Consider the following 16,420-nt stretch of genomic DNA (forward strand, 5'->3'; position numbering starts at 1 on the left):
ACAAGCCCAACTTTATCGATAACTGTAATTGTACTTGTGCAGAATAGTTCCTGACAAGGATAAGATAGGAAGCCTGACCAGTTGAACACTGGGAACTTAGCTGAGCTCATGCCAGGCTTGCTAGAGTGCTCTGTGCTTCTGTCCCTGTGAAGCCCAATTGGGAAGCTTGTGATGCTGATGATGGTACTGACATTTTGGGGACCAAAGACAGGGATCAAAGAGAAAAAAGCTATTCCATAGCTGGAAGATGAGGACTGAACCCAGTATGGTGTGAACTGCCATTTGTCTCAGCTCAGGCACCATTACTAAAGGTACAGAAACTATGACTGCATCACAAGCTGTGCTTTACTCAGGTTGCCATAAAATGTCTCTTCTGATATTTTCCTTTATATGCTCAGGTTGCATTTCCAGAGCTGTGTATTTGGATACCTGCATCATTTTGGTGGGCCATTTACTACCTTGTATAAATATTTGTGCTACTGTGTACAATAGTGTCATATTCAAGTAATGCAACTTAACAAAATCGTCTTGATTTTCCACTGAAAAATACTGGTCTGTGTCCAATTCAATAGATTGTAGTGTGAAAGCAGGTGTTTCCTTCATTGTTTTATGTTCATCTTTCTTCTTTATATATAGATCCTAAGGATTCTATGTTAATAAACACTTTCAAAACTAGTTTTGAAGTTACTTCTGTAATCTTGCCATTGTTTTTCTATTGGGACACTGAAGAAAGGCAGGATGGGCAAGAAAAAACTTCTAGAAAAGGCATAAAGCTGAAGTGTCATATTCAAAAATGGTGGTGAAGTAGCCAGGAAGATGAAATAGTTCACCTCAGAACTTGATCATTGTCCATGTCTTGTGAGTACAAATTAAAGTATGGTAAAATTATACATAATGGTAATCTATGTGCATTTTGGAAAAACCTGTCACTCAACTGTTCAATCCTGTTGTTTAATAAACCTGTGCTTTGAAAATAGTGACAATCAGCCTGTATATTCCTTGCTAAGCTTTATTTATTTATTTATAGTTCTCACATTGACACTGTGGAACTGTTAGGAAGCTTAAGGACACAGTGCAGATACACCAAGTATTTCCAGACCACTACCTTTAGGGAGCTGCTACTGTAAACTCTTACCTTTCACCAGGTACTGGGCTATAGAGGTTTGCAGAGCCCACCCCTTGGCTCTCTGGATGTGTGTCCATCCCACAAGCTCAGTAGTGTTGACAGAAGTTTTATATTGGACTTAAACCTCCAGTCCCCAAGTACTGGATTAAGGTTGCTTTAAGCCAGTTCCTTCAGATAGGAATTAGTATCCCAGAGGTTACAAGCACCAAAGTTAAACATGTTTCCTTTTTTCTTTAGCCTCTAGCATCTAGCTAGCATCCTGCTCCTTATGTTACAGATGAAAAAAGCTCTGTTTTGTTACCCACTAGTAGTGTGTAATTGCTGTACTAGTAAGTGTTTGGCAGCTAGGAAGCCTGGAAGTACACAGAAAAGTCAACCTAATGGTAAAGCTGGCTATTTATTTTCCAAAAATTGACTTTATTTCTAGTACACCTGCAGTTCTGCATAGCTCTGCATTATAATAGGGCAGACAAGCCTTCAAGTCAGTAAAAGATTTTTTTTTTTGGGTGGAGGTGTGGTACAGGGATGCTGGTGAGGGACTATTCATTAGGGACTGTAGTGACAGGACAAGGGGTAATGGGTTGAAACTTAAATAGGGGAGGTTTAGATTGGATATAAGGAAGAAATTCTTTACTGTAAGGGTGGTGAGGTACTGGAATGGGTTGCCCAGGGAGGTAGTGAATGCTCCATCCCTGGCAGTGTTCAAGGCCAGGTTGGATGAAGCCTTGGGTGATATGTTTTAGTGTGAGGTGTCCCTGCCCATGGCAGGGGGGTTGGAACTAGATGATCTTAAGGTCCTTTCCAACCCTAACTATTCTGTGATTCTATGGTCTTATGCCGGTGTCTGTTGTTGCTACTTTAGTCACACTGCTGTGCTTTTAAAGGATGCAAACAAAGGATCATCTGGGTTTTGTTACATAGATTTTGATTTTTTTTTTCAGTTAGCTGTTAAATAACATTGGAAATAGTTTTAGTTAGGACTTTAAATCACTTAATTTATGGAAACAAAATATTAGAGTATAAAGGTATTTAATTCAGTACTGCAAATAAATTTGTAAATCCTGTTTTCATAACTCAGTTTACTTTGCTGTTTAATGAGAGGAAAGTATCATTTTATTTTGTCTTCCACTCCATCTTGGAAGAGTGAAATACTGATGCTCTCTCTCTAAATGGGCAGTTTCTTCACTGTTTGTTAGCATACAAAAGGTAAGCCCTGCAGAAGGCTTAGTAACAAATTTTTGCATGTCTGATTTGTATGAAACATTGCAGTAATTGACTTGGTTGGTACTGTCAGAGTGAACTTTAAATGAAAGTGACAGTAACTAGTCCAGACCATTTCTTTCATTTTGTTCAGGGTAAAACTATTAGACAATAAGTGACTTACTGGTTTTGTTGTTTTCCATGAGCAATCCAATTTTGTACTCTTTTAATTAGAATTTAATTGCATTGCCCCCTTATACTCAGAGCCTGGCAGCCAAACCAGCTGCTTTAGTGTTTGACACAACTAAGGGAGTGAAAATTTCTTCCATAAGTCTTTCTCCAGAGGATATGTTGCTGCCAGCATAGAAAGTCTGTGGCAAATCTGCTTTAATATCTCTTTTCAAGCCTCTGAATTTGTGCCTGACTGTGCATCTGCTATTTGAGTGGTTGTTATAACTGAGGGGGCTGAAGCCTCCAAAGTAAAGCTTTAATGTAAAATGTAACCAGATAGGACATAAGAACAGATCTCAAATTAGATTCAAAAAAGTAATGTTGGTATATGGATAAGTTGTTTCTGTCTCCTCTCTTCCAAGAGATTAATTATCATGCCCTTGCGTGCTCTTAGTGGAGGGGGACTTAGCATTGTAAACTGACCTTAGAGAGTAAACCAGAGGACATTGCAGGGCTTGGGGATGCTTTTTAAAAAGGGACTGAAAGGGAGAATGGAGGAGAAAGGAAAAGAATAAGTGGTTTAGGGACTGAAGTAGTAGCACATAGAGGCATTGCTTGACTGGGAGAAGAGGGCCTTCAGTTACAGCCCTCTTCCCTTCCCTGGTAGAAAAAGGAGGCGGGGAAGCACCACCAAAACAAAAAGCCCCAAGGAGGAAATAGGAAGGACATGGTGCTCTCCCGTTACTAGTCCTGGACTCAAAATGTGGATAACATCATCCTTCCTGTAGCCAATTGCATGTGTGGGCTTAAAAAAGCCGTCCACCATCTGGTGGCTGGGCTGCTTTTTTTGTCAGCTTCTGGCTCCTCTGTAAACTGTTTTGGGAGTGAGGAGGGAGGGCTGTTTATATTGGTGTTAAATCAGTAGGGGAATCTCTTTTTTAACCTCCTGTAATCCTCAGGGTTAAATGCTTTCAGATCATTGTTCAGTTGCAGTTATTTGTAGCTGGCATTCACATTTGCTCCGTAATTCAATTTAGATGATGCTGCTTGGCCCAAATTAGAGCAGACTGGTACAAGGAGCTTGGTGTGTGTGGAAAATGATTACTAACTCTGTAGTTAAGGTCATCCAAGTAGAACAGGAAATATTTCTCCTCAGTTTTAAGGTATGGTTTTCTGGTTTGAATTCACTTGTGGAATTGTGATTTATACTGTCAGCTGAGAAATCTGACATAAGATCTACTGAAAATGCTGAGCAAATAACTTTATTGTCATCACAAAAATACTGTAACATTCTCATTAATCTGTGTGGTTTCAGTTCCAGTTATTTATTTATTAGAGTCTATTTTCTGAATAGCTTCCAGCTGCACATTCTTCAGAGAGATGAGATTTTATTCATACATGTATCTACTTATAGGTGAGGAATTTGAAACTGGAGCATGAGCAGGAGAAAAACAAGATCTTGTCAGAAGCATTAGAGACACTAGCTACTGAGCACCATGAACTAGAGCAGTCGCTGGTTAAGGGATCTCCGCCTCTCAGCATCATCAGTGAAGAGCAGTTCTATGATGCTGTTTCAGGTAAGTAGGGACGTCCAGAATGCAAGTGCATAGCCAGAATGTGTGTGGTGAATGTGTTGCGGGGAGGTGAGGGGTGGGAAGAGTCCCACTTTCAGTGATGTCTCTGCCTTTCTAATGTGGAACTAATTTTAGGAGAATGCTTCATGTGCTGCTTTTAGCAGCTCACTAAAAATTTGCTTGCATTCACCTGTAGAATTGTGTTGTTTCACCTCTGCATGACCAAAACACCCCCATGAAAACCACAGGGCAGTTATGAAAGGTCTGATTGCTTGTGTGTCTACACCCTTTTTTAAAATAGCAAAACTCAAGGCTCCTATTTTAGATGTAACTGTAGCTGTAGTCTTCTGACTTGCTTTCTCCATGATGGTGGCTGTTTTTTCTTTTGTTTTGTTAAGATCAGTCCATAAAAATCCCTGCTTTTGAGGGATAATGAGGTTAATAAAGGCTTGTACTATTTTTATTTTGTGTACCATAGCACAGATGGACTAAAAAGATGAATCAAAGTCCTTTGTGCATTTCTGAAATAGCTTTTCTTTCCCGTCTGCTCTTCAGTTTAGTATCTTTCATATTTGCATGTGCAGACCAAGGAAATAGTGATTTTAGAAAACTCTGAACTGCATAAGATAATTACAACATGCATTTGTATAGAGAGGCTGTACAGTACAGCTCAGTAATAGCTGTACCATTTACATCTCTGTAAGTGGGTGATCCTAGGGCACACAGCTGTCTGCAACTAGCTGTCTGGAAGAGCTTGGGAGTGGACATAATCTAACTGTAGTAATTAGACTGTGATGGCATATATCACAAGCAAGTATGGAGTCACTTCTTCTGCAGTTCACACTGTCTGATGCTTCTGACAGGTAAAACAGTGTTCCCAGACTCCTTGATCCGTGTTCCGCAGTGCACAGCTTGGAGAATAAAACCAGGCAAACTGGAATCTGTGCTCAAGTATAGCACTAACACAGAAACAGTGAAGCAATAGAAGACTTTGCTGCTTGGCATGGTAACAAATTTATCAAGCCTTCAAGGAGAAGAGATTGAAGAACACTCACTAGAAACAGGTTCTTCAACCAGAACCAAAAGAACAGTTCTACTGAAAGGCCTCAGGCTCTTTTGCTTGTCTCAACAAAGCAGTGAATAGTTGCTTCTCTGGTGCTGCTGGAATGTAGCCTCTCCAGCCAGGATTACTTTGTGTATGTGAAAGAATATTCAGTTTTAAAGAGCTATTACTGTGTATCTCATAACTGACCCAGTCTCTAAAGCTTTCCTAAATGAAAGTGTCCAAAACTGCCTCTCTAGTTGAGAGGTGGTATTTTTTTCACTTGCAGCTGCAGACAAATCACATTGAGTGGATTTGTATAACTGTGAAACTTGTTAAGCATATATATACACATATAAAAATCCTCTCTCCTCTGGGAGAAGTCACTTGACATAATTCATCTTGATTGCAATTTAAATAATTTTCCAGGACAGGCTCACTTTCTTGACTGCCTGTCGACTTCATCAGACTTGTGTTAGATTCTCTTCTCTCGGTTGTTCACATTCAGTGCTTTGCAGTCAGTGATTAGGGTGCTGAAGGGGGGGGGCACTCTGAAGGTCTCTGGGGGAAGGGCACTCTGTTTTCTATATTTTTGGGGAAGGGGGCACGTATGGGGGACTAGAGAAAGGGAAATGTGACATCTTTTCTTGGCTTCTTGTACATGTTGTGACTTCCACCATAAACACAAAAAGAATTAGTTTTTTGTGGGTGTGGTTTGGAGAGGGTTTTTTTGCTCATCACTGGGATCCTGCTAATACTTTCTAAGTTGCTTTTCTGCCATATCTGTGGAGTCTGAGCTAGAAGTCTTCTTGTCTCTGTGTGACAAGAGTGCAGTGAGAGCAGAGGGTATTTGGCACTGGCCAGTTTGGGCATGTGGGCCTTCTTTCTTGGGCTAATGAGAGAAGGGATATGGTGGTAAATATGGTCATAACAGAGAGCAGAGACTAGGCCTAATTGCCAGAATATAAAAATTTCTATCTCCAAGAACTCTAACATATTGAGACTTTGTTTTCATAGCTTTTGCTAAATCTTATTTTCAGTCTGATAGGATTTTAAGTTAGATGATTTTGAATAAATAGACATATTCATGATTTAGCTTAGTATTCATGATTTAGCTTAGTAGGTTGTACAGGAGACTGAGCAAACACTGATGTATTTTAACAGGGATGTGACAAGTCATAATGTCTACCAGTAGAAAAATGCCACTACTTTGAGAGTATTTTTTCTATTAGAATCTTTTTGTAATTCTAAATCTTCACCACAGAAGTGATTTTAGAAGTGAGAGTATTGCATAACTCTTTGGCTTGCATTTTGAGCTGGAGAGTTGTTAGCTTTGACTTGGCAGGTTGAAAGAAAAAGCCACTGCTGCTTTTTGTTTCATTTTTTGAAAGAGTGTTATCCACATATCGGACACTATTGCTTGTTTACTCTCAACCAAGTATAACTAGCTGTGACAGTTGAGAGCAATGCAAGACTTTTAATCAGGTTTTTGAACAAGAAGTGTTATTAGAAAGGGTATGTTCACAGCAGCAGCTACTTGTCCTCATTTACCATGCTCTGACTCACATTGTAGAGGAATCTGATTGCACAAACCTGACTCCTGAATGAAGCTGAATTGGAAGATACAGGCTGGTTGCTATCAGGCACTCAGTGCACGGTAGGAGAGTAGAGCTAATCTGAGGAGAACACCACCAGAAGTGCTTCTAGTTCAAGTGTCAAGTCCTCAGCACCATCTGTTTGGCTTGCAAATCTGCTCCAACTGAGCCATGCTACCTGCTGATGTTGGCATATACCACATTGATCACTGATAAGTCTGTGTTGCTTAGTTTTGCTTGTGGAAATTGTGGGCACAGTTGCAGAAACATCTTTCTTTTCCGAAACTGGGGTGAGGAAGATGTTTGAAATGTGGTAGGATTGCTTACTGAGGCACTAGTTTATTTGCTGAAGTCTCTCTTCTTTTTAAGGGATGTGCTGTTACAAATACTTCCTGACTGTTGAGGTAAATCCTAAATCCCTGCAACTGGAGAACAGTAGACACTGTACATGAAAGGAAGAACCTACAGGAAATGGGAGTTACTTGTGTAACCAGAGTATGGTATCCAGTGTTAAGAACAGCCAAGTTAAGGGTGTTATTAATCTGAACTCTGATGGCAATAGGTCAGTTAACAGTGTTTCTTAGTGTGCTGATGGTGTGCTGATCCTCTCACCATCGGAGTGGTGGAAATGTGTAATTAAACTTGATAGCACATGGAGTGCTGGAGCTCTCAGTTTCAGGATTGAATGCTATGTTTAAAGCACGGTGGGGTGGGGTGGGGAGGGGGGAGTTTGGGGAAGGAAAGCAGCACTAAACAAATAGCAAAATATAATAAGACCAGTGGTATCTCCTAGAGAGCTGAAGAAGTTATTAGCCTTGATTAAGTATATAGACCTCAGGAAGCTTGTGAAAACAGAATACAAATGCAGAGTCTATCCACAGTGCTGAAAAATGGCTAAGCATGCCAAGAATTAAAAAGTACTTGATTTTTGCCTTGCAGATAAGATTCCCTGATTATATGCAAATTGCACACTTGGTTTGGGAAAAGCTTAGAACTATCCTGATTTTTTTTTCTTTAACAGATTTTATCTGAGAAGTGGAGGTTTTCTGCAAACATGATTTTGTGTGTATTGAGTTGGGTATTGATGTTTTTACATAGATGGAATCTTACTATAAAAGCAGCTATTTAGCTGTAGGAATATTTAGATTATACTAAAGCTAGCCCTTAATAGTACAGCTTCAGCTGTTATGTACCACTAATGGGTGCTGTGTTTATGAATAATGCTTCTAAATGGTACAAGAAGTAGTAGGCCAGTTCTGTTGCTTCTGTTCACTTCCTAGTTTGTCACCAGTTACCAGCTTACTTAAAAACTGTACAAAAAGCACAGAAACATTCTTCTCTTCCTTCCATTTTTAGGGTAGTTTGTCAAGTGTCTTTTTTGGATTGTATACCAAAAACACTGCACAACCTCTGTGAGAACACTGCTGTGCCTGTGTTTAACTGTATTCTTGCCTTGAATATAATTAAAAGAATGAATACAGGTGTTTCAGGGAGTGATGGGAAACACCTGATCAGAATTCAAACCCAGCTTTGCCAATGGTTAAGCACTACCTTTCTTAGGTGTATTTATTAACCAAATACATTGTCCAATCTTTCTTTATCTGGAACTGAAGAGTTACCCCTTGTTTCAATAGATAATTTGCCTTAAGTTTCTTCTGTTGTTGCTTCTGCTGTTTCCCCTTGCTCTCCCATTCTTGCAAAATGTAGCTGGTGTTTTTACTGTTACCTTGACACTTCAGGTTTCATGAGCTGGAGAGCTTCCTGCTCTTGTCTCAAAGATCACTTAAAAATCTTGGCTTCTGAACAGGCCTTATTCCTTCTCCCCCCACTTCAGCCCACACCCCCTTAAGTTCAATAGAAAAAAAACCTCATTTTTCTCCTCATCATCTGTTTGACAGCTGCTCTGTAGCAACTTGTGAATATAGATCTTTTTTTGCAGTGACGGGGGAGTATGCAAATCTTAATTCAGAAAAGAGTTAGCTGCAAGTACAGAGTGAAAAGCTCAGTCTGAGTTAGTTGCCTATTGATCTGTGCTCACGATACAATACTAGGCTTGCTCATTCCGATGCCTAAACACTCAAGGCTTGTGAAGCTAATTGGGTCAAAAAAGGTTGCTGAAGTAAAGGGGTTGGCGATTGAGATCTTTGGCAGGAGCTGTTGTAGTCATACTTTCTCAGTGAGAGCCATTTTGCAGGGAAAATGGGAGAGATGTCTCTGAAGAGCAACCTCTCGTAATGGTGTCCGGTTTCTTTCTTCTGCTGTTCTTTATTGTATAGCATGCTCTTGCATTAAGCAAGGCACATACCCTGGAAGAGGGGTGGCTGGTCATTGTCTACAGCTCTGGAAAGGTATGCAGGTGTTAAGCTCAGTTCTGCATAACGGTGTCTCTGCACAGCATTAGGAGAACTGATCATGTGCAGTGTTTAAAAATCCTTGTTATACTGAGAAGCATATCAGAGAATGGTCAGTGGTTCTGCTGAAGCTTACCTGTTCTTCCCTTTCCACCTCTGGAGTCCTAGGTCTGTTTCAGAAACTCAAATTGAGGGCATTTGTCTTGTGACTCTTCTACCATCCAGGACTGTCTTGTTTGCAGACAAAAGAAAGGAGCTGTACAGAAGGCGAACTCTGCTTTATGTTTTGGGTTTGCTTCATGGTTTTCTTGTGACAATAACTGTTGGCACAATTGAGCAGCTCTTTCAATAGAGGTAGAATACTTACCTTGAAAGGATTTATTGCTTGTCATACAGTCAGGATACTGAAGTTCAAGTTGTGTTACACTGCTAGAATGTCCTTTCCTCTGTGATACTTGGATATGCAGAATGTTTTCCTGGCTACCTGAGCTTATGATCTCTGGAAAAATCTGTATTTTATGTAACAGACTTGTCCACAAGTAAAAATACTTCTCCTTATCCTACTTGCTGTATATAGTACCCACCAAACTAATGCTTTGATATGTTATACCATAATTTGGCACAGAACCAGACAGACAAATTTGGGGAAGCTTGTGAGAAGATTCTCTGGAGTGCCAGTCCACTTTTTTAGCATATCCTTAGCACCAGCTGGCAGTTCTTTTCATTCCCTAGCAACTGGCTTAATTTCATTACTGTCTTGATGAGGAGTAGGGATAGATGCTTTTAATGAAAGGAAAGATCTCCTTTATGCTTCTAGATCTCACTATGTAGAGAGGATTGAGACACTGTGGTACAGCCCATCCGTTCAGCAGGATTTTGTCGTCTTCTTGACCCTTCTGTAATCTGGATGTAGTAGAAAGTGCTCTTGTCACTGTCCACCAAAGCAGCATGCAGTTTACCCATTCAGGAGAAGCTGCTGGCATAGTTCTGTTAAGAGAAAATAAGAAAGCACCTGGCAGTGGACATCTGTGACTGAGATATTCTTTTGAATGGACTACTACTTCAGCAGGTTTTCATTACTAGTTTTGAATTAGAATCAGTGTCTGAGAGATGACTAATCTTGCAATTATTTCTCTGGGTATTTGCAGCCAAGAGCAGTAGCATATGCTGAAAGAAGTACATGGCAGGAATGGTGTCTACTACAGTTTGGGTGTGCTTTTTTTTTCAGAAGCAGTGGGGCTTATATTAAGCTTTTTACCATTCAATATTGTACCTGGTTTCTGCTAAAGGATTTCCCAAATGGGATAGAAATTAGTGCATCATTACTTGTCTTGAGCTGTTCCCTTGCTTCCTGGAACTTGCAATTGGATAATCCTTTGACAGTCTTGTCAGGTTTGAAGGAAAAACATGTAATAAAAATACAGCTTTTTGACAGGAAATTTTTATTTTCTGGTTTGGGGCAAGACTGTCCCTTTTCCAGACGTAGACAAGCCCTGCCTAACCAAAACACTGCTTGGAAATAGTGTGATGTGTTGATATTTTTAATTTTAGATGTGATATGGATTGTACTATTAACCTGCCTTCCAGAGTACAACGTTTATCTTATTGATTGCTGAGCTTATCATTTAGACTTTGATGGGACTTACGTGGCTAATACAATCCACTGTGTACAATATCTTCTTCTGTTCTTTGGTTCTTGTTCAGTAAGTTGGGAAGTGAAGGTTGTGAGCAGCTCTGAGTGTCCAGGAATTCAGACCAAACTTAAATCTTATCTAGAAGGAGTCAATGCTTGAATGTTGAGGTAACTTAGGTAAGGTACTGGCATTTGTGTGACACTGGTACTTTTCCTGAGCAAGTTGTAGCAGCTTCAGTTTAGTAACAGTGTCAAATTTTGTCTCTGATAGAGGATTTTTAATAGTCTTGCTTATCACGCAGTCTCTTTGGATATAGAGCTGCAGCAGTCAGTGGCAGTACTAGTTACTTACCAAATGGATGCTGTCATTAGGACACAGTAGCCTACTTAGGTTTCAGTTTTGTACAAAGAGGGAAGATCTGCTAGTGACTGAAGCCTAGCACAGGCAGTAGATTCATTAACATGCACCTGCTCTTTTGCAGATTCAGAATCTGAAAAATCATTAAGTGTATTTGAAACAACGGCCTACTCCCTGGAGGACATGGATTCAAAAGATACAATAACTTCAGACATGCCTGAAGAAAAGGTTTGTGGCAGTGGGGAGTCGCTGTCCAACGGGATCAAGAAACACAGGTAAGATGTTGTCTGTTTGTAATGGTGAGTAAAAGACCACAGGAATCTCTGAAAAGCTAACTTTAAATGTTTAAAAAACATTTTAAACTTTGTTATGGATGATTGACAAAAGGTTGGTAGTGCTGTGGTCTTATAAAGAACATTCTTCCAAGGCTAGTGTGCTCCTTTGCATTTGTTTTTTGATGATCAAATCTTAGTAAGTAAATATAAAATAGAATGTGCTATGTAAAAATGGACACACCTTTTTTTAATAGATCTTAGTGAAATCTATGTGGATTTTAATTCCTTTATGTATCTTTAATGATCTATGCCTCCTATTGCCTCTTTACTTTCCAGACACTTGATCCTCCTGTTGGTATGGGGAATGAATGAAAAATATTGTTAGCCTGGCATCAGAAACTCAAATGTGAACAAAGGGAGTCTTATTCCAAAAGTCTCATCCATGTTTTATGTGCTTATTTTGTGTTGTCAAATGATCCATTTTTGTTTCTTTCCTTGCCGATAACAGAGGACAATAGGTCTGGAGTTAATGAGATGTAATAGACACCACTATGCTCGAGTTACAGTTAAAGGGCAATATAATGTTTATGCTAGAAATCAAGCCAGACTTCAGCATGTTTTCAAAAAGACTACTTTGGAAATGTTTTGGATATGCAGAATGATCATGGGGATTCCAGATTTGTGTAAAACCAGGAAATTATTTAATTTTACAGAAGCAAGCAAGACTGCTTTAATTACTTGGTATCCTAAATAGTTAAATTACACTGACTGTTGAAGTATGTGGTAATGTCAGAGACCTGATGTTTCAAGGTTCAACCTCTGCATGTGTATCCCTCCCACGCTAGGCAAAGACTAAGGCAAATAAGGGCTTGGGTGGAATAATGGGGTGGTTTGGGAAGGTAACATAAAGCAGCTGACTAAGCATGTTGCTCTGCGCTCTTGTGCTATTACCAAGGTAGTATTTATGGCCTTGGCTAAGTGCCTTTGCCTAATTAGAGCAGGAAGTTCAGGGTTGGGGAAAGCACTAGGTAAGGGTGGACATCTGAATTGCGTTTATTGCCTTGGAAACTGGAGGCAATTCACAATCACCATGAAAATGTTGACATGCATTGTCTTGAAGAATTTTAACAGGAATCACTCTTTTACTATATATCATTTACTATACAAAAAAAATAATTTGGCCAAGTTTCCATAACACTGTATTATGCTGTAGAACTGTAGGGAGCAGATGACTGAAGAAGCATTTAAGATCTGATGGTCTTATAAAGGGGAATGAAAAGCAGTAAATAAGAAATCTGGAGAGGGACTTTTAGAAGGGCATGTAGTGATAGGACAAAGGGTAATGGCTTTAAACTGGAATAGGGGAGATTTAGGTTAGGCATTAGGAAAAGGATTCTTCATTATGAGGATGGTAAGGCACTGGAACAGGTTGCCCAGAGTTTTGATTGCCCCATCCCTGGGGGGCCAAGTTGGATGGGGCTTTAAGCAACCTGGTCTAGTGGAAGGTGTCCCTGCCCATGGCAGGGGGGTTAAACTAGATGGCCTTTAAGGTCCCTTCCAACCCAAACCATTCTGTGATCTCTGCTTATGTTGTTTCTGTCTTCAGTTGTGTGTCTTTTAACAGCAAAGAGGGTAGAGGATGTTGGAGTAAAATGAGTCTCTGGCTAATAATTAATTGCTAAACAGAAGTGAAAGCTATGATAAAGAAAAGCAGAAATTTTTGCATGTAGATAGAATGGATGGTCATATTTTAGCTTTTTTACCTGACATCTTGGTGACACATGGGGACTTGTCCACAGAAATACTGATGGAAACTGTTTCTCCCCAGAGCTCAGCCAATTTAAACTTAGCCTTTGAGATAAACCTCTTTATGGGTGGGAGTTGTATGGTATTTCCGGTTTTGTTTCTAAGGGTCTTGGTGGCATGGTGTTTGGCCTAGTACAGGTTCTTTTTGACAGGACTTCAGGACTGTTATCTACCTGGAGCTGCTGGCTTCAGTTTGTGCTTCTTGGTTTTGGGGCTAGTTAGAGGGCATGTGGTCAAATATCCATTGTCTGTGATGTTACTGGTGTCCTTTTCGGAGCAGAAACCTCAACTTCTTGATATTGTGCAAAGTGAGAGGTCCAAATGTTTTGATAGGTGTTAATACCACCTTTACAACCTTGGGTTTGCTGTGACTTGTTTGCTTAACTTGCGTTCGTGGTAACCGCAAGTCACTTGGAGAATAGACCTGATTAAGTTCTTTTGCTTAAAATCTTGGCAACTTCCTGTAGTACTTCAGATGAACTGCAGCTGCATTTGGGTTGCATATGACAGTACCTACACTGTTCAGCAGTCATAGAATCATAAAATCATAAAATGGTTAGGGTTGGAAAGGACCTCAAGATCATCTACTACCAACCCCTCTGCTATGGGCAGGGACACCTCACACTAAACCATATCACCCAAGGCTTCATCCAACCTGGCCTTGAACACTGTCAGGGATGGAGCATTCACAACCTCCCTGGGCAACCCATTCCAGTACCTCACCACCCTTACAGTAAAGAACTTCCTCCTTATATCCAATCTAAACCTCTGCTGTTTTAAGTTTCAACCCGTTACCCCTTGTCCTATCACTACAGTCCCTAATGAAGAGTCTCTCCCCAGCATCCCTATAGGCCCCCTTCAGATACTGGAAGGCTGCTATGAGGTCTCCATGCAGCCTTCTCTTCTCCAGGCTGAACAGCCCCAACTTTCTCAGCCTGTCTTCATATGGGAGGTGCTCCAGTTCCCTGATCATCCTCGTGGCCCTCCTCTGGAATTGTTCTAACAGTTCCATGTCCGTTTTATGTTGAGGACACCAGAACTGCACACAATGCTCCAAGTGAGGTCTCAGAAGAGCAGAGTAGAGAGGCAGGATCACCTCCTTTGACCTGCTGGTCACGCTCCTTTTGATGCAGCCCAGAATACGGTTGGCTCTCTGGGCTGCAAGCGCACACTGCAGCCGGCTCATGTTCATTTTCTCATCAACCAACACCCCCAAGTCCTTCTCCATAGGGCTGCTCTGAATCTCTTCTCTGCCCAACCTGTAGCTGTGCCTGGGATTGCTCTGACCCAGGTGTAGGACCTTGCACTTGTCATGGTTAAACTTCATGAGGCTGGCATCAGCCCACCTCACAAACGTGTCAAGGTCCCTCTGGATGGCATTCCTTCCCTCCAGCGTATCAACAGAACCACACAGCTTGGTGTCATCGGCAAACTTGCTGAGGACGCACTCAATTCCATTGTCCATGTCACCGACAAAGATGTTGAACAAGACCGGTCCCAACACTGATCCCTGAGGGACACTACTCGTTACTGGTCTTCAGCTGAACATAGAGCCTTTGACCACAACTCTTTTGTGTGCAGCCATCCAGCCAGTTCTTTATCCACTGAGTGGTCCACCTATCAAATTGATGTCTCTCCAATTAAGGACAAGGATGTCATGTGGGACAGTGTCGAACGCTTTGCACAAGTCCAGGTAGATGACGTGAGCTGCTCTACCCCTGTCCATCAGTTCCATAGCCCAATCATAGAAGGCCACCAAATTGGTCAGGCAGGATTTCCCCTTAGTGAAGCCATGCTGGCTGTCACCAGGCACCTTGTTGTTTTTCATGTGCCCTTGCATGCCTTCCAGGAGAATCTGCTCCAAGATTTTGCCAGGCACAGAGGTGAGACTGACTGGTCTGTAAAATGGGGGTTATATTACCTTTTTTCCAGTTGTCAGGAACTTCACCTGACTACCATGATTTTTCAAATATGAAATCAGCATAAGTATTTCCTACCTTAATCTAGAATGTCTGAGTTCTAATCTGCATCTCCCATTTGAGTGGTGAGGATTTTGCACAGGGTGGTGGAGATCAGGTTTTGACTCCAGAGAGCATGTGTTTTAGTTTTGGAGATGTAGAAATAAACCTGCTGCTTCTGAGGAATTCAGAGTGTTGGGGTGTACATACGAATATAGGTGAAGCCATCTTTGATTACAGTGCCACTTCTAGTCTGATGTCTTATACTGATTTTTAAAATGTAGTTACCATCCTACTGATTGTTCATAGTGTTTTGATAGAGGACTTAATTCTGAAAACTTTCTGGGAGATGGTTTGAGAGATAGGAGAATAGTACAGGAAATAATCTGCAAGTATTCAAATCACTTCTGTTTAAGAGGGAAACCTTTAATCTGAGCCAGACTTTGAAAACCAAAATCAAAGAAAAACCCTCCCAAAAAAGTCCACAACAAAACCCCAAGAATAAACATCCGCTTCCAAGCCCAACTAACCAAAACCCAAAAAAACTCTTGTGCAAAAATGAAGCATCAGTCTTGATAAAGGTGTTGCAGTAGCAGATAAGTATTGGAGGTAACACAGTAAGTAGGACTATTGAAACGAACATCTTAGCCTGAATAGACTACATTTAACATCCAGTTGTCACTGCTGTTTCCCTGTTGTTGCTGAGTTTTTGTTGTCAGGTCCCCTCACTGGGGGCCCTTCAGAATGCAGATGTGTTTGTGTGTAGCTTTGGGGAGCCAGGACTTTGCTTAGGTTTACATGAAGAGCAAGCTAAACATGCCTTTTTTCACACCATGTGTTTCCTTCCCCACAAGATTCCTGTTGTAGCTGGTCTGCTATAGGTAATACTTTGGACAACTGTTTTTAAGTGAATGATCATATTAAATACATCTTATCTGTTCTGCTGCACAGAGATTCCTGCAGATGTTTTTGTCACTTAAAGCTAAAGTTAACTTCCTGAGTTCTTTCTAAAATTGACCTCTGGAAGGAAATTTTGGCATTCATAAACCTTTCCCTTAATCACAGGGAGTGTGTCAAGGTTAGTGGGCCTCAAGTCTTGGCTGCCTGTCATTTTTCCACATGTCCTTACTTGTCCCTGGGATCTTTTGTGGTGACTTAAAACTGGTTTGTGTTTTCTGACTCCCATATCAGGTTTGGCTGATGGAGGTAAGAAGTATGGGTAAATGGCTGAAACTGAATGCTGACTTTCAAGTAATTAAACAAATTGGACAGGATAACTTTAATGAAAACTTGAGTTTTTATAAGCAGGGAAAAAAGCAGTCCCTGTATAT

General features: G+C 40.7%; 1 protein-coding gene across 4 annotated transcripts in view; it reads left to right on the plus strand.

The window, feature by feature from the left end:
- The window catches only part of OSBPL1A (oxysterol binding protein like 1A), a 75,747-nt gene that overhangs the window by 40,297 nt on the left and 19,030 nt on the right, over positions 1–16,420 (plus strand). For all 4 annotated transcript variants that reach the window (XM_034074645.1, XM_034074648.1, XM_034074653.1 and 1 more), the window contains 2 exons: positions 3,912–4,074; positions 11,175–11,325. In XM_034074645.1, coding sequence (XP_033930536.1) covers positions 3,912–4,074; positions 11,175–11,325 — 314 coding nt within the window. The remainder of the gene's footprint in view (positions 1–3,911; positions 4,075–11,174; positions 11,326–16,420) is intronic.

Source organism: Melopsittacus undulatus, chromosome 1 (assembly GCF_012275295.1).
Source record: "Melopsittacus undulatus isolate bMelUnd1 chromosome 1, bMelUnd1.mat.Z, whole genome shotgun sequence".
Classification (NCBI taxonomy): Eukaryota; Metazoa; Chordata; class Aves; order Psittaciformes; family Psittaculidae; genus Melopsittacus; species Melopsittacus undulatus.